Below are 22,365 nucleotides of genomic sequence, written 5' to 3'. Positions count from 1 at the left end.
TCTGAATCTCAGAGCGGTCACAATCTCCTCTACCTTCCCCCCCCCCCCACAACAAACACCCTGTGAGGTAGGTGGGGCTGAGAGTGCTTTTACAGCAGCTGCCCTTTCAAGGACAGCTTCTATGAAAGCTATGGCTGACCCAAGGCCATCTCAGCAGGTGTAGGTGGAGGAGTGGGGAATCCAACCTGGTTCTCCCAGATAAGAAGAAGAAGAAGAAGAAGAAGATATTGGATTTATATCCCGCCCTCCACTCCGAAGAGTCTCAGAGCAGCTCACAATCTCCTTTACCTTCCTCCCCCACAACAGACACCCTGTGAGGTGGGTGGGGCTGGAGAGGGCTCTCACAGCAGCTGCCCTTTCAAGGACAACCTCTGCCAGAGCTATGGCTGACCCAAGGCCATCTCAGCAGGTGTAGGTGGAGGAGTGGGGAATCAAACCCGGCTCTCCCAGATAAGAGTCCGCACACCATGATGGCTCTATTATTTTATCATCATCATCAAGTCCAGTGGAACCTTTGAGATCATCACAGTTTTACTCTGGGTATACATGCATGCAAACAAAAGCTTATATCCAGAATAAAACTTTATTGGTCTTAAAAGGTGCCACTGGATTCAAACTGTGTCCTGCTGCTTCAAACAAACACAACTACCCACCTGAATTTATTATTATTACTATTATTTATTATAGGGCAGAATAAGATCATCTGACCTTCTGCTATTGTAGTGGACTCCCACAATGCATTTTGCTGTGCAGCTAGGGCATGCAGACTTGGCATCGCCTTTGGGTCCGAACAGCGTCGACACCTGAGATTTGGAAACGAAAAGCACAAAATGAAAGTTGTTAGACGAAAGGAAATGAGCCCAATTTCCACTACTTTAAACAATATATACAGATCTATTTAATTAAATACAGGCAACAATAAAATTTGTGTAAGGACTTGTCCCACCTGTTAGCCCTGACAGAATTCTTAACTATTGCCTTTGATCTTTATTTGGGGGAAATCAGCATCAAAAGGCAGAGCATAGCAAGAGGTGGGGCAAAGCGAGGATCTTTTATCTATGTTTACTGAGATAGTCCCAAATAGACCCTCTTATTAGAGCCAATAACCAGGCCAAGTAGTCAAATAAAATGGGTTTTAATAATAAAATTCAAACATACACACATAAATGGGGTGAGTTTCACACAAGATATAGAAACAAAGAGAGGAATGGGTGAGATAGGGGTATGAGAGATGGGGTGATACTATACCAGATCTTGGAGGATGGTCCAGCCTGAAGATGGACAAAAAGAGGTGCTCTACGCGGAGAATACCTGATGTGTGCCAGGGGTGCTGCTGGGTGAGTAGTCAGCAGAATCATAATCATGACAAAAAATGGGATGTATTTATAACCAAAAATGTATCCTGAAGTTTGTAAATGTGGATGGACTAAGATGACAAAAGACTTAATGGTTTCAGGCGATCCTGACAAAAACAAGTTCTATGTTCTCCCAGGTGTTAGACAAAAAGAAGGATTTGTCTTAATAGGTGTGATGGCAAATTCTATAAGGTGGTAGCTGGGTGAAGCTGCCTAGATAGTAGTTCCTTGATAGCCTGGCCTGAAGAGGAGAATGCAGATTTTGGAAGATTAACTTAAAGTGAATACTTGGAGGAGGGATGCACTAGAAATTCCATAGTATAGCAGAAGGGAAATTGGTTATGTTAATGTTGACAAACATTAGAATAGGTGTTAGCTAGAGGTATAGAATTAGGCACAGAATGCCGTTAGTAACAGAACATAATTCAATCATATCATTGTGCTAGAGGCAGGATCCTTCTGTCTGTGTCCCTTGTCCTGACAATAGGTAGCCTCTTAGTCCAGAGGTGTCCAACAGTAACTCTCCAGATGTTTTTTGCCTACAACTCCCATCAGCCCCAGCCATTGGCCATGCTGGCTGGGGCTGATGGGAGTTGTAGGCAAAAAACATCTGGAGATCTACCGTTGACCACCCCTGTCTTAGCCCATTAGAAACTGGAATCTTATGGCAATTGCCCATACTTTTTTCACAGAGGAAAGAGAAGAAGGGGGGGGGGGTAGAGATGGGAAGAGCATAGAGGAATGTTGCAACCAGCCTGTCACTGAAACCTGCATCTCTCAGGTTCAGAAATGGCTCCTGCCAGACCCATCATTAACGCAAGCCTGGCGTTTCTGAGGGCACTGCTGTGGAGGCTGTGGGTCTCTCTAGGTATCAGGGTGTCTCTACTCATGAGGAAAGACCACCCCTGGCTGGAGGGCGGGTGCCCTGGCAACACACCTTGTACCAGGGCCACGGCAGTCCAGTCCTACAGGGAATCCCCAACCACAGGCATGATTGCTTCCTAAAATTTACACAAGCATGCACCTGTGAGGCTGATTCATCTTACAGACAGAGATATGCTGCTAGACACATGCATTAGTTATAAAAATACAAGTTATGTTTATTTTAAAAAGGTAAAGGTAGTCCCCCGTGCAAGCACCAGTTGTTTCTGACTCTGGGGTGATGTCGCATCATGATGTTTTCACCTCAGACTTTTTACGGGGTGGTTTGCCATTGCCTTCCCCGGTCATCTATGCTTTTCCCCCAGCAAGCTGGGTATTCATTTTACCGACCTCGGAAGGATGGAAGGCCGAGTCAACCTTGAGCCAGCTACCTGAACCCAGCTTTCGCTGGGATCAAACTCAGGTCGTGAGCAGAGAGCTCAGACCACAGTACTGCAGCTTTACCACTCTGTGCCACAAGGCTCTTTTTTATTTTTTATTTATTAGTTTATTAAAACTAACCAAAAGAACCATCAAAATTCAGTCAGGATACAGTTGTCAGGATCTCTGCACAAAAAACAAACTTCTACAGACTAACATTTTTCCGCTTTAGTCTGGTAATGCATAACAGATACAGACAAAATACTGTTCCTTAATTACCATCTTCACACATTTGTCATTCTGGCATTCCAACAGGCAAAGGTCCAAGTGTAAAGGGCCCCACTGGTCAACAACTTTTTAAAGTTTTAGGGGTTAAAGGCACCATCACCCCACAACTACAACCAATCAGAATATCCCTTTAATTAGTGCTCAACATTTTTGTCAATTTAAATCTCTCACTTAAATCCAGCTCCTCACTTCTCAGAATTGAGCTGACCTTGCAGAGAGATAATACATGCCTAAAGACCCACAGCTGTTACTACTGTTTTGTGAAAAGAAGTTCTATTAACCCTTACTAACCAAGGAAGACAGGGGATTAGCTATTCCTTACAGTGCCTGTCACTGGAGAATTTCACTTGGATAAGAATGCTGGACCTCTGTGTATTAACAAAGCATATGTTTACAAACACCACTTTTGTTCTTGAAAGATACAAGGATAGTTCTGTATCTTATTAGCAATAACAAGCCAGGGATCCATGAGGCTCACAGTCTAGGGAAATTCTATCTTATCCCTCCATGGAAGCCTCCACATTCTCTCTTTCCCCAGCCTTCTCTCTCCATTTGATCCCACCCATCCAATCTTCTTCTCTCTCCTGCCCTTCCAGGATTTTTTTCTCTGCTTTCTTCTCCCATATCAACTGGCATTTTTTTGTTTTAGAGAAATTTTAATTAACCGTTAATATATTTTTAACACTGTTTTGTTTTTTTTCTTTTGCCAGCTGGAAATCTTCCCAGTTCTGTAGCAAAATCTCCCCTTCTTGTACACAGCCCTTTTATGTGGATTTTTGTGCCCCTTTTAGAATTAGATCTACTTGGTGAATCTGGCACACTCCATTAAAGCACAACAAGACAGGCCTGTAACTTCACTGGACACAATGTTAGATCCAACAGTGCCTTTCCATGAACAGATGTTTCCTGCAGGAATGGCAGACACCACTGGATGAAACTCCCTATGAATCACGAAGAGGGTTTTTAAAACTGCTTTTGTATTTATGTATCGAAATAACTGTTATAAATACGCCAACTGGGTAAATGTTTCCAGGGCCAGGAAAGTTGTTAATATGAAGTTGTGTCTGTGAATCCTAAAAAAAAAGGAACAGTGGTAGTCCAGGACCATCTATCAAACTGCTACTGTATCACAGTTAACAACATGAATAGTTATCTATTTAATTTAGGAATATACGGAGAAAGATGACTGCATGGAATTAACTGGGGTTTTTTTGTACAGTAGATTATGATCAAGATGGGCCATATAATTGGTCATAAAATGGAGACAAATAAAGGTTCTGATTCCAGAAACAAACTTTCATTAGTTCCATTAATTTACACGATATATAATTTAATGGGATCTCATATAATAACAGCTGACTAAATGAAAGTAGTATTCGTTTATAAACAGAAGGCAACGCATAGCCTGATTACAGATGGGCATTTTGGGTCAGGCTGGAGGTATTCCAAATCAGGCCAATCCAAAAAGAGCCAGCCTGAGCCCTCCACGCTGGCGTTCGGCTCAAAAAATTTGCTACCACTTTGGAAGTGGTAGCTTTTTGAGCTACTCTCAGGACACAGGAGGACGGGGCGAGTATGGGATGAGCACAGGCAGCAGATGTTTGTGTGTGGGAAGATTTTTTTGGGCTGATTTCAGAGGCGTCTAGGAGTCGGCCCAAAGTGCCTGTCTGTAATCACCTACATGGCTCTTGTAATCTGACTGAGAAAAAAGGAAGCGCTAAAAACGCCCCTGCGGATTAACCACAGCCACTGCATTTGTGCATGAGGCCAAAAAACAGTTACACATACATACGGCGGGGAGGGGATTAGCTGTCCCATCTCTTCTTGGCAACACCTTCAGGACTATAAACCTCTAACCTCCCCTTTACCCCACATTCAGCTGCTCCCAACATGCTGTTCCTTCTGGAGCAAATTTAGTCCTCATCAGACCACTTAGGGATTTCCTTTAAAAAGAAAGATTAAAAAAATCTATAGATTCTCTACTCCCCCCGGCATATCTGGATGCTCCGCAAAACATGGAGAGCCCCAACTGTCTGAAGAGGTAGCCTAGTTTTCCGACTTCTCTCATCTATGCAGAGGTCAGCCATTGTACTGTTAGATATAGTGGTGTGGGACAAGCTATGCATTTTTTTTATGTTCAAACCAAATTTTCCACCAAAGTTAATGGGTACTCATGAAACATATATACAGAAATATTTCCATTACTGGAGAGCCAGTTTGGTGTAGTGGTTAAGTGTGCGGACTCTTATCTGGGAGAACCGGGTTTGATTCCCCACGCCTCCACTTGCACCTGCTGGAATGGCCTTGGGTCAGCCATAGTTCTGGCAGAAGTTGTCCTTGAAAGGGCAGCTGCTGTGAGAGCCCTCTCCAGCCCCACCCACCTCACAGGGCATCTGTTGTGGGGGAGGAAGGTAAAGGAGATTGTGAGCCGCTCTGAGACTCTTCGGAGTGGAGGGCGGGATATAAATCCAATATCATCATCATCTTCTTCTTTACAGTTAATCATGTAAACATATTTCCTTTACAGGACAATATTTCCTTTACAGTTAATGATGCTTTCAATATTTAAAGAAAACAACAGTTTCTGCAACAGCAAATAGTTTCCATAATACCTGTTCTTTGACTTTGTGTACGCAAGATTCATTTCACCGCAGAGATAATAAGGGTGTTTTCGCACTCACGTTTTACTGGCGCCACGACCCTCCTGACGCCGGCGAATCTGCATGGATTTCGCACCAGAAGCGCCGGCGCACCCAGAAGCGCCGGCTACTTCCGTCGCTAAGCCAGCGCAAACGTTTTCCTGCATCTTTGCGATTTCCGTTTGCGCTGGCTTAGCGACGGAAGTAGCCGGCGCTTCTGGGTGCGCCGGCGCTTCTGGTGCGAAATCCATGCAGATTCGCCGGCGTCAGGAGGGTCGTGGCGCCAGTAAAACGTGAGTGCGAAAACGGCCTAACATAAAGATAAAAAAGTAAAGTGGAAGAGAGAAACATAGTAGTTCCTTTAGGTCATATATAGAAAGAATTGGATTCCATTTGATTCTTATTCGGACTATAGTGTTATCTTTCTGTCTCATGCAATTTTAGTACTTGCTACAGGGACAGGAGACGTTTTTCTCAAAAATTAAACTACCGATCAAAGGCTTCAGCTTGGAAATCTGAGAAACTGAAACAAAGGTGCTTTACACGTTTATATTATTCATATATTTAGGGGTTTGTTTGTTTTTTAAAAAAAAAATTACCCATAGTATTGAATATTTCCTTGCCAAAAAAATGGCGCTGAAAGGTCCAGTGACACAAGGTTATCTTCTATGGATCTCACAGGAATAATTCCTTTAAATTTTTTGGAAAGCCTTAAGATTTCTGGTACAGTCCCTCCTATTGGGGAAAAAAAAGAAAAAAAACCATTTCAAATTATTTTAATACTTAAGCCCTTAAATATTATTCTTACTCGTTTTATCCTTTGCATAGTTGCACATCCATTACATGGAAGTGGACATTCACCATGCATTAGAACACGGAGACGGGTATACAAAACTTAAGTGGCTCGCTATGCATCCTAAACCAGTCAAAATGTTAAACACACTTTATGGATGATTTCCAAAAGTAGTATGTCACTGATATAACAGGAGCTCAGCTTCTGTGTCTGATCTCTATAACTGGGAGATCTGCTGTGATCCCTGGGAGCTCATCAGATCCCACCTTGATGTTGGCAACCCTAGAAGGAAAAATAAAGCAAGAAAAGGGGAGAGACTATGGGGGAGTGGAGACACCTCAGCTGGACATAATGCCATAGAGTCCACCCTCCAGAGAAGCAATTTTCTCCAAGGGTCTCTGACATCTGGAGTTCAGTTGTAAGGCCTGTAGCTACGATGGGGGCCCCTGGGGCCCAGACCCCGACTACCGAGGCCCCCTAGACAACAGCAAAAAGGAGCCAGTGCCCTTCCCACCATTTGCAGAGTCTGAAAGTGTCCTTTGCCTCTGGGCCTTCTACATGAGGAAGGCAGGAGCCCTGCTGCCAGGTCTCGCTCTGGAAGTACAGCAGCACATGCACACAGCCTGCCAAGCATGGGATTGTCATCAAGGGAGTCCTGCCTGGGGACTGCACACCACATGTGCCCCCACGACTAAGAGGCCATGTAAGTTCTGTGCACCCCCAAAGAAGGCAGCCAAAGCCTACAGGAGCCCTCACTCTCATAGCCAGCCAGGGCCAGGTGGGAGGACACAGGGCGGTCACAGGGATGGACCAGCGCTGCCTCTGAAAGCCCTGTGCCAGGGAGGCCTCCCTTTCATGTTCCCTGCTACATGTGGAGCATTCCAGCTGCCATGGCCCCAACAGCTTCACCCAGGGACCAATGCCCACTGTAGGACGCAGATTCAGATTTGCATTAGAGCATCGACTGAGGGGTGACATGATAGAGGTTTACAAGATTATGCATGGGATAACTAGAATGATTAAAGGGTTGAACACTTTCCATATGAAGAAAGGTTAAAACGCTTGGGGCTCTTTAGCTTGGAGAAACCCCATGGACAGTACTCTGTCTAGTCAGCCAGAGTGACAGCTTAGATCAGAAAGATCTAGATCCTGGGGGCTAAATTGCATGCCAGCTCCTATTGGCTAGTGGCTAACTGGATGACAGCTAGCCAAAGACAAATAAACTACGAGTTGGCACAGTAAAGAAGGACATATCAGGAGAAGAGGAAGATGTCAGAATCCTCAGGGAGGAGACGACCTCTGACGTGAGAGAGTGCTTCCAGACGGACGTTGGAAAGAGGCAACTGTTCCAGTTTACTCCAAGGACAAGGAGCCAAGTTTCTTCATTTGAAGGTCTGTTCAATTTGCCTCAGAACTCTCCACTTATTTCCACGAAGTTGTGCAGATGCAAGAATACTCCTCTCAGGAGCAACCTTTTGAGCAAGCCAGCATTGTGCCAAGTGTAGCCCAGGGTATCCTAGACAGGGTTATTGTCTTGTGTGTTATCTGCATTTTGTTTGTGCACCTATTCCTGTTCTTTTAACCCTAAACCATTTTCTGTAAATAAATTCTGTTTTTATATTTTAATCGGAACCTCTCCTTTGGTCCTCAACTACTGGCAGGAAGTTTAGCTATCGGATACTGATTATATCACCAAACGGAAGAACCCAGTTACTTAGCTTATTCAGTGCAACCCAGTTTTATTTAATCTTTTGTGGGTTGATCAGAGGGTAAATTAGGCAACCCTCCAGGACTGGGAAAAGTCCTGTCTCAATATCAGTAGCTGCTGAAGCTTGGACATGGCAGCAAGTAGCTTAATATTTAAATATAATTGTGGCAGCTGCTTGATATTTTCACAGGAGCTACATGTGGCTCTTTCACACATATTGTGGGGCTCTTGAAGCACCCACCACCCCATCGGCTGGCTTGGAGAATAAAATTAAAGTTACTTTCTTTCCTCCTCTCCATCCCTCCCCCATCTTCCTTCCTTCCTTCCTTCCTTCCAGAACATGCTCCCACAGGAGATCAGGGCTCTGCTGGACCTTTTACCATTCTGCAAACCTGCAAAATGGAACTGTTCTGCCAGGCCTTCGAATGAGGTGGCAGTTACAAGGAACACAAGGAGTAAGGCTTGGTGGGGAAACAACTTTGCTCGCCACCCCTATGTATGCTGATCTGCTTAGCAAACAGAGCTCTATCCTGACCCTGCTGCCTTGTAACCTGTCACTGATAACCTGTGTGTGCTCCTGAAGCCTGGAACTCAGACCCCATATCCTATGCCTGTTCCCAAACTCGACCCTTGGACTGGACTTTTGAACCTCTGACTCCAGACTGGTTTGTAGACCTCTCTCCTGTATCTGGCTTTACTTGTTTTTGTATTTGTGTACCCTGGGGGCTAAGCCAGCCCTCACAGTGCCAGGTTCATTTCAGAGATCTGAGAGAGAGCAGATAAGAAGTGCTATAAGGGTGAGGTTTGGCTTTCTAAACAGCTGGGGGAGTTGCTGAGAATTTCTGAGTTTGTGTGACTGTGTGATTGCTGAAAATTCTGAGTTTCTGGTTGCTGAGGAACTGCTGTTTGTTTGGTTTGAGTGGGCTGAAGGTGATTGTTGCTGATTGATTAGGAGTGGCTGTGTTCCTGGGGCAGACTAAGGCCCCACCCTCTTTGCATTATTAACCTGCGCCTTGCCAGAGGCACGAGCCTTTGGCGCGAACAGAAGGGCGAGAGCTAAAGGGCTCTTGGCCTGGGGGCTGTGTAAGGACCAGGAACCCAGATCCCTATTTTCCTTGTGTTCCCAGTAAGGAAAGTAGACCCTCCAGAAGGAGAGCCACATAAACAGGATTTAAAAAGGGACTGTATATTTTAAAAAAAGCTATTATGAAAGTAGAATGCCAGCAGGGGGTGGGGGCTTTCCAGTGTTTTGCACTGAGTGTCACATGTATGACTATCTGCCCACAGGACAGACTAGTGGAGGAGGGAGAAATGATATGCTTCCTGCAAGTCTTTGCAGATTCCCATTTGTACCATTATAATGAACACAGGCTCTTTTACACCACCATTTAGATATGATCCAACAACTAATTCTGGTTTTAGTCCAGTACAGCATTTTCTTCTTGAACTAGCAATAAACTGTCTAAATTTTGGGGATCTACAATTTAAAACTTATTGGATATACAGAACTTTTTTCTCAAAATAAAATGAAATAGGTTACAAAAATTAAGCACTGCACTGCTGCTTCATTGGACACCATTTGCAACAAACCTGCTGTACCATATGCCCTGTTAACTCTACCCCAGAATATTCATTCATACAGAAAGGATATATATGGAATAAACTATTAAAAACAAGCAATAACAACAACAAAACCCTGAGGTAAACAGACAATGGGTATAGTTTACCAGGAAGTTCCCTGGTAACTTGCCAAACAAATTTTGCAAACAAATGGAAGCTACACAACACACGTCCTTGGGAAACTGCCCTTCCATTCAATGAAGCTTGTGCCCAAAACAGGCAACATATGTAGCTCTGTAGAAGAAAACCAAACAAAATGAAGCTACGTGCATCTGGCAAAAAGAAAAATGTACAATGGATTAATCACTGGTGATGGGTAGGTGGAGGAGATTGCTTCCAAGTTAGGTATGTTACAAGATCAAATAGTCAGGACCTTATTAATTTTCAACAGTGAAAGGATTGTCTACTGCTTTCTCATAAGAGTATTTTTTATATATGTGAAAACACTGACATCCAGAGGTTGACAAAGTTAAAAGTACATTGCCAATAGTAAAGGTATTCTAGTTTCTATTTTCCTGCAGCTAGAACTATATAGAGCATATAATGGACTCCAAATAAAACTATAATCAAAACTAGATTGTACACAGACAAAGCTAAAACACAAAATTTCTGATATAAAATTTAGTGTCCCGTTTACAACACTTCTCTTCAGATCTCCCCAATCTTTAAATTAAAATTATTTAAGATAATAAAAGAATATTCAAGTCTGAGTAAGGTGTTTCCTATTTTTTTTTTTATATTTTATATTGCCCCATATATGCTCACTAATTATTTTGCAAGACTCTGCAAAACGTATTGCTTACATAAACATGCTTATTACAAAATTCTTTAAAAAGGAAAAACAGGTTTCCCACCTGTAACTGATGATCTTCGAGTGGTCATCTGTGAATTCACACTCATGGGATGAAGCGCCAGCGCCGATCCCCGATCGGTAACTCCAAAGTCGAATTTTTCGCAGCCCGACCCTGGTGGGCATGCACAACAGCCCCAGTGTGCGTGCTCACCCGGCGGGCGCGAATATCCTGCCAGTTTCCTTCCCACCGCCACCTATCTAGCATACCATGATCGGCAGCAGAGGGGAAGGAGGGCAGGTAGTGTGAATGAACAGATGACCACTCGAAGATCATCAGTTACAGGTAGGAAACCTGTTTATCTTCTTCGTGGTCTCTGTGCTTCACACTCATGGGAGATTAGCAAGCTAGGCTTACCTGGAGGAGGGAGCTGGCGGTTATGCAGAAGTAGTGGCTTGAAGGACCAGGGTACCCAGCTGTGCTCTGTGATGCTTCCGGACATCCAAGGCATAATGTCTCATGAAGACATGAGGAGATGCCCAAGTTGCAGCCAAACAGATGTCCGCCAAGGAAGCACTTTTGAGAAACGCTGTGGACATAGCCATAGCGCTAGTGGAATGCGCACGGAGCAGCCCTGGCAAGGGACACTTAGCCAACAGGTAGCAGAGTCTAATGGCTTCTGTGATCCACTTAGAAAGTCTCTGTGCAGAGATCTTGAAACCCATCCTAGGGGCCACATAGGAGACAAATAGATTGGGATCCTTTCAAAATGGCTTGGCGTGATGCACAAAAAACAACAACGCCGTCTTAACGTCCAGGGCATGCAGATGCCTCTCTTCCGCAGAAGAAGGAGAAGGGTAAAATGTAGGCAGAAACACCTCCAAATTGAGATGGAAACTAGACACCACTTTAGGGAGGAACGAGATGTCATGAAATGAGATGTATGGAGCATCATATCTCAGAACCACTAACTCACCTGCCCTCCTGGCTGTAGTGACGGCCACTAAGAAGGCAGTCTTTCAGGTGAGAAGATGCAGTGGGAGATCCGGCTCTGCAGGAAACTTGTGGTGATACCCTCGCCCCCCCCTCCCGCAATGGCTAGGAGGATAGGAAACCAGTTCTGCCTCGGCCACCACGGAGCAATTAGGATGCACTTCAGACGATCCTGGACCAGTCTGTGAAGCACTCTGGTGAGAAGAGGAAAGGGAAGAAACAGGTAGAGGAACTTGTTCACCCACGGGAGTAGAAGACTATTCCCTAGGGACCTTGGGTCCGTCCCTCCTCTGGAACAGAATTGTTGGCATTTCCGATTATCCACCATGGCAAATACATCTATTATTGGATGACCCCAGTCCCGGAACACGGGTTCGAGGTATATCCAGTTCATCTCCCATTCGTGATGGGAAACCGTCCCCCTGCTCAGGGAGTCTGCTTGTACATTGAGTTCTCCCGGTAGGTGGGTGGCTACAATGAAGGTCCGGGAGGCTATGCAGGCCTCCCAAAGCTGCATCGCCAACGCACACCGTTTCCTGGACACAGTTCCCCCTTGATGATTTATATAACTTACAGCTGTCGTGTTGTCTGACATCACAGCTACAGTCTGACCGTTGATCAGGGGTAGGAATGACCTCAAGGCTAAGTGAACTGCCATGAGCTCCAAGAAACTGATGCGATGGTGAGCCATTGACAGGGGCCATGGGCTGCCTATGCAAAGATCACCAAGGTGTGCTCCCCATCCCCACAGCGAGGTATCGGTTGTTATCCTGACTGAAGGGAGCGGAACATGAAATGGAACTCCTTCGCATAGATTGGACTTCATCCTCCACCAACCCAGAGAGCGCAGTACCAGCGAAGGAATCTGCAGAATCTTGGACGGGAGATCTCTCATAGGATTGTAATTCCTGATGAACCAGAGCTGAAGGATTCGCATCCTCAGTCTTGCGAACCGCAGGACATTGGTAGTAGACGCCATGAGGCCCAAGAGACATTGGATCTGCAGAACAGAAGCACATCCCACCATTTGAAGGAGTTGAACCAGGGAGATGATATCCAGCGCTCGTGACTCTGGTAGAAACACTAGGTGCCAGGTAGTGTCCAGAATCGCTCCTATAAACTGAACTCTGCACTGGGACCAAATGAGACTTCTTCTCGTTCACCAGAAGCCCCAGTGCGCTCAAGAGTTTGAGAATCACTTGTAGATGAGCTCTTAGAGAAGCTTCAGACACAGCAACCACCAACCAATCGTCTATATAAGGAAAAATGATGATACCCTGGAGACGAAGGTAAGCCACCACAACTACCATGGTCTTTGTGAAGACCCTGGGGGCCATGGAGAGCCCAACGGGGAGCACCTGGTATTGGAAATGGTTCGTCCCAATGGCAAAATGAAGAAACCTCATGTGACTGGGGAGGATGCTGATGTGGAAATAGGCATCCTTCAAGTCCAGGGTAGCCACCCAATCCCCTTTGTTGATGAGTGGAAGGATGCTCTGTAGAGGCAGCATTCTGAACTTCTGATAAGCGATGAATATGTTCAGTCCCCTCAGATCCATAATCGGACGAAGTCGCCCATCCCGCTTGGGAACTGTGAAGTATCTGGAGTAAAAACCCTGACCCCTGAGATGGTCGGGAACAGGTTCTATTGCTTGCTTGCTTGCTGTGAAGATTTTGAACTTCCTCCATTAGAACAGCTGTTGGGTGTGTGATCACCAATCTGGAATGAGAAGAGGGCTGAACAAATTCTATCGCATAACCCTCCTGTTTGATGGACAAGACCCACTTGTTGGTGGTAATCCGCCGCCATGCTTGCAAAAATCTGTGGAGGCAGGTGGGCCCAGAGGAGGTGGGGAGGGGAGGGGGGTACCAGAGTCAAAGTCCCTGCTTAGGGTTCCTGTTGGTCTTGGACTTTCCCATGTGAGAGGAGAAGGAAGAAAACTTGGCTTTTCCTCCTGCAGCGAAAGAGCTTTTGGCACCATGCTGTCCACCATGTGGCTTCCACAAACTCTCAGGGGATTTGGTCTGGTAGGGCTTCTTAGGCCATTGCTTGGACCATAGACGAGGCCTGCCCGAGTGAGAGGAAGATGCAGGTACTCCCAGGTTACGAGATGTCTTAAAGCTCTTGTCCATTTCTTGTAGGACTGCATCCATAGTAGAGCTAAAGAGACCTTCACCTTCAAAGGGGAGATTCTCAACCCAGAATCTGATGTCTAACCGGAGGGAGGTAGCACGAAGTCAGGAATGACGACGCAATGTAATAGCTGAGGTAAGTGTCTTAGCTGCAGTGTCCGCTATATGCTTTGAGGCTTGTAGCTGTTGTATTGCTAGAAGCATCCCCTACCTTTAGGCCTTTTTGGCCAGGTTACGTTTATCCTCAGGCAGAGTGGCTAACAACGGTGAGAGTAGCTCCCAGAGGGAATACTGGTATCTAGCCACACAGGCAAAGTAGTTTAAAATTTTTATTCCAAGCGTGCCCACAGAATAAAAGCGCCTGCAGAAAGTATCAATCCTCTTCCCCTCCTTATCTGGAGGTAAGGAGTTGGTCTTCTTAGCCTTGGAAGAGGACGACACCACCACAGAGTTGGGGCGAGGATGCTTAAAAAGAAACTCTGCGCCCTGTTCCTGGACTCTATACATATGGTCCATACGCTTGGAAGAAATTGGGGTTGAGGCAGGCTTGGACCAAGGGTCTTTGAAGGCTTGCAAGATCACCTTAATGATAGGAAGGGCTACAGCTGTAGAAGTGTCCTTCTGCATAATGTCAAAGACTGTGTTGTTGATGTCTGGTTGAGGCTGGACCACAGGCAGGGACAAGGAGTTCGCCATACTTTTAATCAGCTTCCCATAGGATTTTAAATATTCAGAAGGAGAGATTGGGAGATCTTCAGGTCTCCTGGATTCCAGCGAGGACTCTTCTTGCTGTTGACCCGTTTTGTCCTCTTCCTCGTCATCGGCGGTCAACAGAGAGGATGGGGTGCTGTCCTCAGATGGTAAGCCTGGGGTGTATACAGTAAGCCTAGTCGAGGGAGTCTGCTCGATGTCGTGAATGCTGGAACGTGCCGGCTTCCTGACTAACTTGGGGTCGAAGTGGGCATTGATGAATCCCGTCGACCTGGTGGAAAATGCGCTGAGACTCGAGCGGTGCGAGGCTTCAGAACGCTGGTCCCAGTCTGGGTTCTGAGGAAGGTATCAAGGGTATGGCGAATGGTAGGGATAGTACCCAAACGGATAAGCCCACGAGCGTGGGTCCCAGTTGGGCAGAGGATGCGGACGTCAAAAGGGGCCGGAGTCTCCCCAAACCGGTCAGGCTGAAGCATCAGCGACATTTTTGGCGTCGAGCGGTCCTTCGGTTGCGAAACTTCTAAGTCCAATGCCGAACTTGGACCGCCGCCCTCCTTAGAGCATGCTGACCGCTCTGTATGGTCAACCTCCTGATCAGAGCCAGAGAGGGAGGTGTGCGGAGCATCTGTTGGACCTGAGGGGCTTTTCGGTCGGATTGGTGAAGCAAGGATCTTTTCCGGAGGCTCCCCCAAAACGATCGCTGGGTCCTTCGGTGGAGGAGAAGGGGTCTGCCGATCTTGGCGCCTCTTCTTTTCCTTCTTATGCTTCCTGGGCTCAGCGGAGAGAGAGTCCCAGATCCATCTGGCCTTCTTTGCTGGAGTTGAGGGTTCTGACTGGGATACCGAGCCCGCATGCTTGTGGGGGCGGTCGGCTCCCTGGAGTAGTTGAGTTGGTTGGCTCGATAACGAGGCCAGAACTGATATCGATGCTGGAGTGGCCATCGAAGCGCTGGTCAACGCCGATGTCGACATCTGTGGTGCAAGAGCCGATTTTAACAGTGCCGATGATAGTCTTGCCACTCGTTTTTTTCTGGTCTGTTTGAAAATTTCGATCAGTGATGGCAGGATTCCACCCGGTGACCTTCCCCAAAACACAGCAAGCAAAGGGAATGTCCGTTGGGAGGAGGGATCTTGCTCCTGCACTTAAGGCACCGGTTGAAACCCCCCCAACGCTTTTCCATAGACAAGGAATGGTGTGTGTGTGGGGGGGGAACCCCCGAAGGGTAGCGACAACTAAACTAACAGTCTCTCTCTCTCTTTTTTTATCACTAAGCACAAGAACAAAAGAAAAAATAAGGAGAAACCCGGAGAAGAAAAGGTAAGTAAACTACTGACCGGAGCAACCAAGAACGTGTCTATCTGACATGACGGTAAAGAAGGAACTGGAGGGATATTCGTGCCCACCGGGTGAGCATGTGTACTGGGGCTGTCACGCATGCCCACCGGGGTCAGGCTGCGAAAAATCCCGGACTTTGGAGTTACCGATCGGGAATCAGCGCTGGTGCTTCATCCCGTGAGTGTGAAGCACAGAGACCACGAAGAAGATCTGTCATGGGTGATGATGAAGGGAAGCTGCCAGCTGTAGCAGAACCAGCAGCTGAGCCCTCTGACAGCACAGCAGCTGGTCCCTCAGAAGAAACTGACAGCTGGCCGCTGCCACCCTCATTACGTGCAATTGAGTGGCCACAAGCACAAAGTCCTCCTGACTCAAACCCGCAGATGGCTCGTCTTCGAGAGAGACTTCAGCAGGATTGGGCCACCCAGCACTGAGAAGCGCAGTTGAGAGCTAGGCATTCCCTCAGCCCAGAGTTCTAACAAGAGCCTGGCTGCTCGCTAAACTGGAAACAGTGGCAGCAAGCCATTTAGCTCCCTGGCCTGATTTCTCCTGTGGAAGCAACGCGTCTAATTTTGCGACGTGCATCCACCCCAGCTGGCTTTGCAATCTGATCCTTCAGCTCCTGAACTCCCGGCTACGAATGACTCAGCTATCGGTTGGTGTGTTTTGGGACATTGCTCTTTATTGGTTCCTATTCTGCTCTGCTCTGTTGGCTCTGACCTCGGACTGGCTTCAGACTCTGTGCTTTGGACTTACCCTGGTGGTTCCCCCTCTGCTCTTCAACTCGTACCCTGTCTGGGACTGTGTCTCGTTCCCTGCCTGCACCCCAAGGTGTGACAGGAGTGTACAAAAAAACCCCAAACATCATGGACATGATTCAAAGCCTCATTCAAGGTTTAGTACAAACATGGCATACCATATGGCTCTCACTTTCTTTGCTGTACCACTCTATGTGAGGTATGTTTTCTCTAACAAAAAAAAAAAAGTGGCTTTCTGTGCACAGTGCACACTGAAACACCTTGACCACAGCAGAAGGATTTGAAAATAGGACATTAGTGTACCACAAGCACTTTCATGAAGTTGGGCTTACTGGAATCATCTGAAGATAGGTTACCAGCCAACAATGACTCTTGGATTATCGAATACATCAGGTACAATTTAATTAGCTAACCTTCAATCATAATCAAACTGTCTTCTGGTTCTTGAAGTAGTTCATAGCGTGTCACAAAATGAATTGCTACGTATCGTCTTCCTTGGTTTTCAATATCCCACACAACAGATTGACAGAAGGGGATATTTTGTAAATTTGGATTTGGATGCTTAGATGAAGCTTGTAAAAGTGCATCAAACTCGGACACATCTGGAACTTCTTGCCTGAAAACAATTGCAACATAAAGATAAGCGGCCTGTTTCAAAGCATACAATAAGCGGAAATGCAACACTAGCGACTGCCATGAACCAGCTCGCAAATGAAAGTTCATCACAAATTTTGGCTGATTCATGGTTCACAAAGTAATTATTATGAACGAAACAGTCATCACAAATCTCCATGAATTTTAGGGCAATTTGTGGCAGTTCATATGCATTTTCCAACCTGTAGGCTCTGCTTTCTGCTCTTCACAAAAAAAAGCTGAGCAGCAGGAAGCATAAAGCAGGGGGTGAAATGGCTCCTGCTTTCTGCTCCTTGCAAAACCCGGCAAGGAACAAAAAGCAGGGGTTGTGAACAGTTACAAACTAGCTCAGTTCATGAATCAACATATCAGTTCGCGGTTCAGCAATCCCTATACAGTGCCTTTTTAAATGAGATTATAACATATTTCAGACACAGGATCTTACAAATTCATACATTTCCATGTGCAAGTTTAAATTAGGGTAATTGGAAAATGCATACAACAGAAACTTAAAGCCTTCAGAAAAATTTGATTGGTGGAGCACTGGGGAAATCCTGTGGGGCACTTGCTCATGCTTCCAAATGAAATGCTCAACCAGCATTTTTTTTTTAAAAAGCAACTAACAGGAGAAACATCTCTCATATTAAACAAGATTCATTTGTACGAGACTTGACTGAAAATGACACAGCAAACAATACCATACATGAAACTTGAAGGGTGGGGGGAGAGGCGAGGATATTCAACAGAGATGAATTTTTTTTTAAAGCAAGGGATGGATGTCTGGAAAATGCACCAGTAAACAGCTAAATAAGAGACTGGTATTTTAGGTTTTTCCTTGTGGTTTTCTTTCTGCCATGGATGCAACCTCTGCCATCCCCCAAGGATTGTCTTATTAAACACTTTATCAATGCAGGTGGCTAAAAGGAAGAAGAGACTTACAGCATCTTAAACAACTAATTATGTTTTATTTCAGCCTCAGTTTCCACTTGACTTCACTTTGTTAGATGCTCATCCCCTGGGAAAACAATCTGGCCTGCCTGCTTAAGGAACAAAGTGTCCTAAAAGGGAGTCTGAAGGTGAATTCCGAACAGTCCAAAAGATAAGAGGCAGTGGCCCTTTCTCATAAATGCTTCCTTCCTAAGCTCCATCCCCATTACCTGGCCCAGGAGAATTCCCCCATGCAGTGGCTGCTGCCATCCCCACAGAGCTGGACAAGCAATGGACAAGGCAAGCAGGCCTCACTGCAGTTATGTGACCCAGTCATGTGATGTCAGGACATGACTGGTCACATGACTGCAGCGAGGCCTGCCTGCCTCATCTGCCTGCTCAGCTTGCAAGAGGGAGAGCTGGAGGGCTGGTGTGATTAATACTTAGCGAGGCGGTTAATAAGCACTCCAGCTGCACATCCTCCACCTCTGTGCCCATTGCCGGACCGGCAGGTACGGGCATAGCATGGGCAGTGGGAGTTGTGGGGCCTAGGCCATGAGTGACTGGACACATGACGCTAAGTGCCCCATTGTGGCTACATCCCTGCTTTCATGTTATAAAAATACCAGTGCATATGGGACATACGAAACCTGATTAGACAGGCTATAATTCCACTGAACACACAGTAATAACCCTAGAGTCACTTTTTAGCAGGTATGAACAGTTTAAAAACACCATAAAATCAATTCCGTAGGATTTAACGTTGCTAATTCCACAGCAATTCCGAAGGGCTACAAGGCCGTCATCTCACCCTCCTGGAGATGGCACAGGGTAGTGCTAATCTGATGGGGATTTTTTTTTTTTTAGCATGTTTTATACTTTGACTTGCTTCTAAATATGCTGATTAGAAACCACTTTTTCACCTTGAAAAAACATGCAACAAAGCTGGACAAAAACCCTGCCCATACACATTGACATTCATTTCACCCTATGCTGGATCCTTCTGCTTTTTTACGCACATATCGATATGGAAATTATGAGCAAAAAGAGCACACTGAAATGCTTGCAAGCTGTATCCCCATCTAATTATTCAAGTTGTATGCAACACAATGAAAACAATATTCCACTGTGCAAATATAATTATATGTCTGAAGAACCCACAAAGCTGCTGTATACCGAGCCAGTCCATTGGTCTGTTCATTTGGTCTGCTCTGACCTGACAGCGGCTTCTGAATCCTTTTCACTGGAGATGCTGGGGATTCAACCTGAAATCTTCTTAGTCTTGAGCAGATGTTCTGCCACTGAGTGATGGTACCTTCCTATTTATTTATTTGGCAAGGAGACCATTGAATGTCAGTTAATGATAACGTACCTATATATTGTGCATTATGTTTCAAATGACGCCTTTGCAAGATTCTGACACATTGCTATTTAATTTGAAAATTCAGACACAACACATGACAACATCAGGATATAATAGGCATTTATCATATACCCAAAGCGGCAAGTGATACAAAACTCCAATGCAGCTCAAAACCTGGCCCATCCACAATGCTTCCAAAATCGAATTAACAGTTTATAATGAGATGCAACTCAGAACTTACAACGAGTTGCACTGTGGACAAAGAAGTTTAACGGATTGATGGAGCTTCTTGGGTTCAAATCTTCTCAGCTTAGCTCTGATGCGATATTGTTGAGGAACTCGGCTATTTAGAATAGTATTAACTGTTGTCACATCAAAGTGCTGGTGATCAGTTAGCACTGGAAAAAATAAAATACTAATAAGCAACTAGTACACAAAGTAGGCAAAGTGGGCAAGGAAGACCAACAGAAGTGTTCATACAAAAACTATCATTTCTCCAACTTTAAATCTTGGAACAAATAATGTTTTTCCCCTGCCCTAAAAGATATATTTTAGCCTGGCACCTAAAAGAAAAAGTAAATGCCAGGCAAGTCTCAAGGGGGGCACTATTACAAAACAGAGGTACCACCTGAAAGAAATGCCACTTGCTTTACCTCTGAAGGCAGAAGCACAGAGAGCAGGGCTTGGCAGGCAGGTATTACCGGGCAGGCTAGGCAGTATGAGAGGAGATAATCCTTCGGATAGAAATACTTTTTATGCAAGTTTATCTATGCAAATCAGCACCAAATGCAAGAATCCTACCTGTAACAGATAACTGTTGGTATTCCTCTAAACAGGATCCTACTTAAAAGAAGAGAAAAGGGAAATTAACGTTTTTGTATCAGCAGAAATCCCTGCAACGAAAAGATACAAATTTAACGTCTTGAGTTTTAAATATTTTGACTTAAAATGACAAATTGAAACGGACAAATGAGAACAAAACCTGAACATCCAAGAATATTAACTGCCAATATCTTTTCTACTTATCACTCTAGGTATAATTATTGGTTTTTATTCTTACATGTAAGATAGGAGTGCTCAGGTTCTTGAGAAGAAGAGTTTTCTGAATCTGCATATCCTCTCGTAGCCTGAGAGTCCAGGAATCTGAGAGATGAGGAAAATGACTTTTTGAAATTAAAAACAAAGAAACCCGAAGTAAACAATTCCGTTCAGGCTTGTGCTCCTACATTATCAGAACAGATTAACTCATTCCAATTTGTGCATCTATGTGATAGATGGAAGCATATTTATTAGCGACAAACTCAGGTCAAGATGCAATGCCACTCTTAGCCCCCAATTTCTATAATTCAAAGGCTATCAGATTTACATTGTAAATACATACTTTGGAACTCAAATGCCTAGTGATTAAGGCTGCTGAAGAGCTTGGGCATTTGAAACAAAGGATTTTTATGATATCCTGGAATAATGCATGCTGTCTTAAAATAAGAGATATCTGGCAAACTGAGTCACTACACTCTAGATTGCTGCAGTGGATGTTACTGGCTCACTTTGCATAAATGCTACATTTTGGCATTCTAAGAAAAGGTTGTAGACATCATCACGAAATGTCTGCCAAATGGCTGTAGCACACTGCAAAATAGCGGCAGGTTGTAAGTCAAGTGTTCTTCTATGATGGAGGCAGTTGGTGCTGCATGAGCGTTCTCTGCCAATGCAGAGGCAATGCCTCCTCGACCCTTCTGAAGTACTTAGCACAAGGAGGCAGAGAAAACCTGGAGTCAGCTCTTTATGGCTGAAGGCATGATTCTTACTGGGGCTTCTTCAATCACAGTTCAGTCTTTCAATTTCTGTGGTGCACCAGCTAGAACCTCAGCCATTTTCATATCCATACCTTTTGGGGGTTTTTTGAAAGTGGAGAAACAGTGTGGGAATGTGCACCAAAATCACAAGATTTCTGAGAACTCTTAAGCCTACTATAGTCGTTCCACTATGGAGGAAAAGGTCAACATAGTACTACACACAAATACACCATCTCTATTATCCAATGACAGTTCTCTCAATTATTTACTCACACTTTTAGTTCTTTGACATCTGGATGGTTTTCTGGCAGGACTGTAATCCCGCGGCCATAACCAGTGCCTCCATGAAGATGGAACTGTATGTATGAAACATCAGGTTTGTCTTCAGGGCTTTGGGATTTTGCATGCAAACTGTACATTCTGATGAAGTTTCCAACCTTAGAAAAAAATCAGAGCATAAAATTAACAAGAGGATTACTTTTTAAAAATCTAAAAAAATCCCAGTTGCTCGCGACAGGCAAAGAGTATTAACAGATTTTACAGTGGAGAGTAGGAATGCATGCTTGGATATATCCAGTGTGAAAATAGGTATCCCTATCCCAAATATTCCCACAAATCAGGGCTCTTTTTCTAGCAGGAGCTCCTCTGCATATTAGGCCACACCCCCTGATGTAGACAATCCTCCTGGAGCTTACAGTAGGCTCTGTACTAAGAGCTCTCTAAGCTCTTGGAGAATTGGCTACATTGGGAGGGTGTGGCCTAATATGCAGAGGAGCTCCTGCTAGAAAAAGAGCCCTGCCACAAATAATGCTGTTTTTTACTTTCAAATTGATGTTTTTTTTTCTGAATTGCTTTAGTGTTGACTTCAAACTCTTTGTGTGCTGCCTCAAGCACTATTTAGTGAAAAGGAAGGGAACAAGCAATCTAATGGATTTATTGTTGATATGGATGCCATTATAGCACAGGAAAAGTTTTTAAAAACCCAACTAATACAGGAAATCAGAAATCTTGAAAATAAGGTTTCATAAAATCACAGCTCAAACCCTACCTGGGCAAATGCCAATGAACTGGTGCCACTAATTTCTGAGTAAGTAAGAACAAGTTATGGGAGAATTAAGAGAAAAATATTACCGCTACAAGGGAAAAGTTACATTTTCCCCTTGGCAGTCCATGTTGCACAAAGGGTTTGCCTAAAAGAGGGCAAAAGTAGATGCAAGAAA

At 44.9% G+C, this 22,365-nt stretch overlaps 1 protein-coding gene across 1 annotated transcript in view; it reads right to left on the bottom strand.

Moving 5' to 3' along the window:
* The window catches only part of POT1 (protection of telomeres 1), a 135,703-nt gene that overhangs the window by 15,644 nt on the left and 97,694 nt on the right, over positions 1–22,365 (bottom strand). Inside the window, exons 11-17 of the mRNA XM_060244811.1 lie at positions 21,419–21,582; positions 20,410–20,492; positions 20,151–20,192; positions 19,591–19,747; positions 16,840–17,042; positions 6,184–6,319; positions 709–803 (exon numbers count right to left, since the gene is read on the bottom strand). Coding sequence (XP_060100794.1) covers positions 709–803; positions 6,184–6,319; positions 16,840–17,042; positions 19,591–19,747; positions 20,151–20,192; positions 20,410–20,492; positions 21,419–21,582 — 880 coding nt within the window. The remainder of the gene's footprint in view (positions 1–708; positions 804–6,183; positions 6,320–16,839; positions 17,043–19,590; positions 19,748–20,150; positions 20,193–20,409; positions 20,493–21,418; positions 21,583–22,365) is intronic.

Source organism: Heteronotia binoei, chromosome 8, assembly GCF_032191835.1.
Source record: "Heteronotia binoei isolate CCM8104 ecotype False Entrance Well chromosome 8, APGP_CSIRO_Hbin_v1, whole genome shotgun sequence".
NCBI classification, from domain to species: domain Eukaryota; kingdom Metazoa; phylum Chordata; class Lepidosauria; order Squamata; family Gekkonidae; genus Heteronotia; species Heteronotia binoei.
This window is presented reverse-complemented; position numbering and strand designations above follow the sequence as displayed.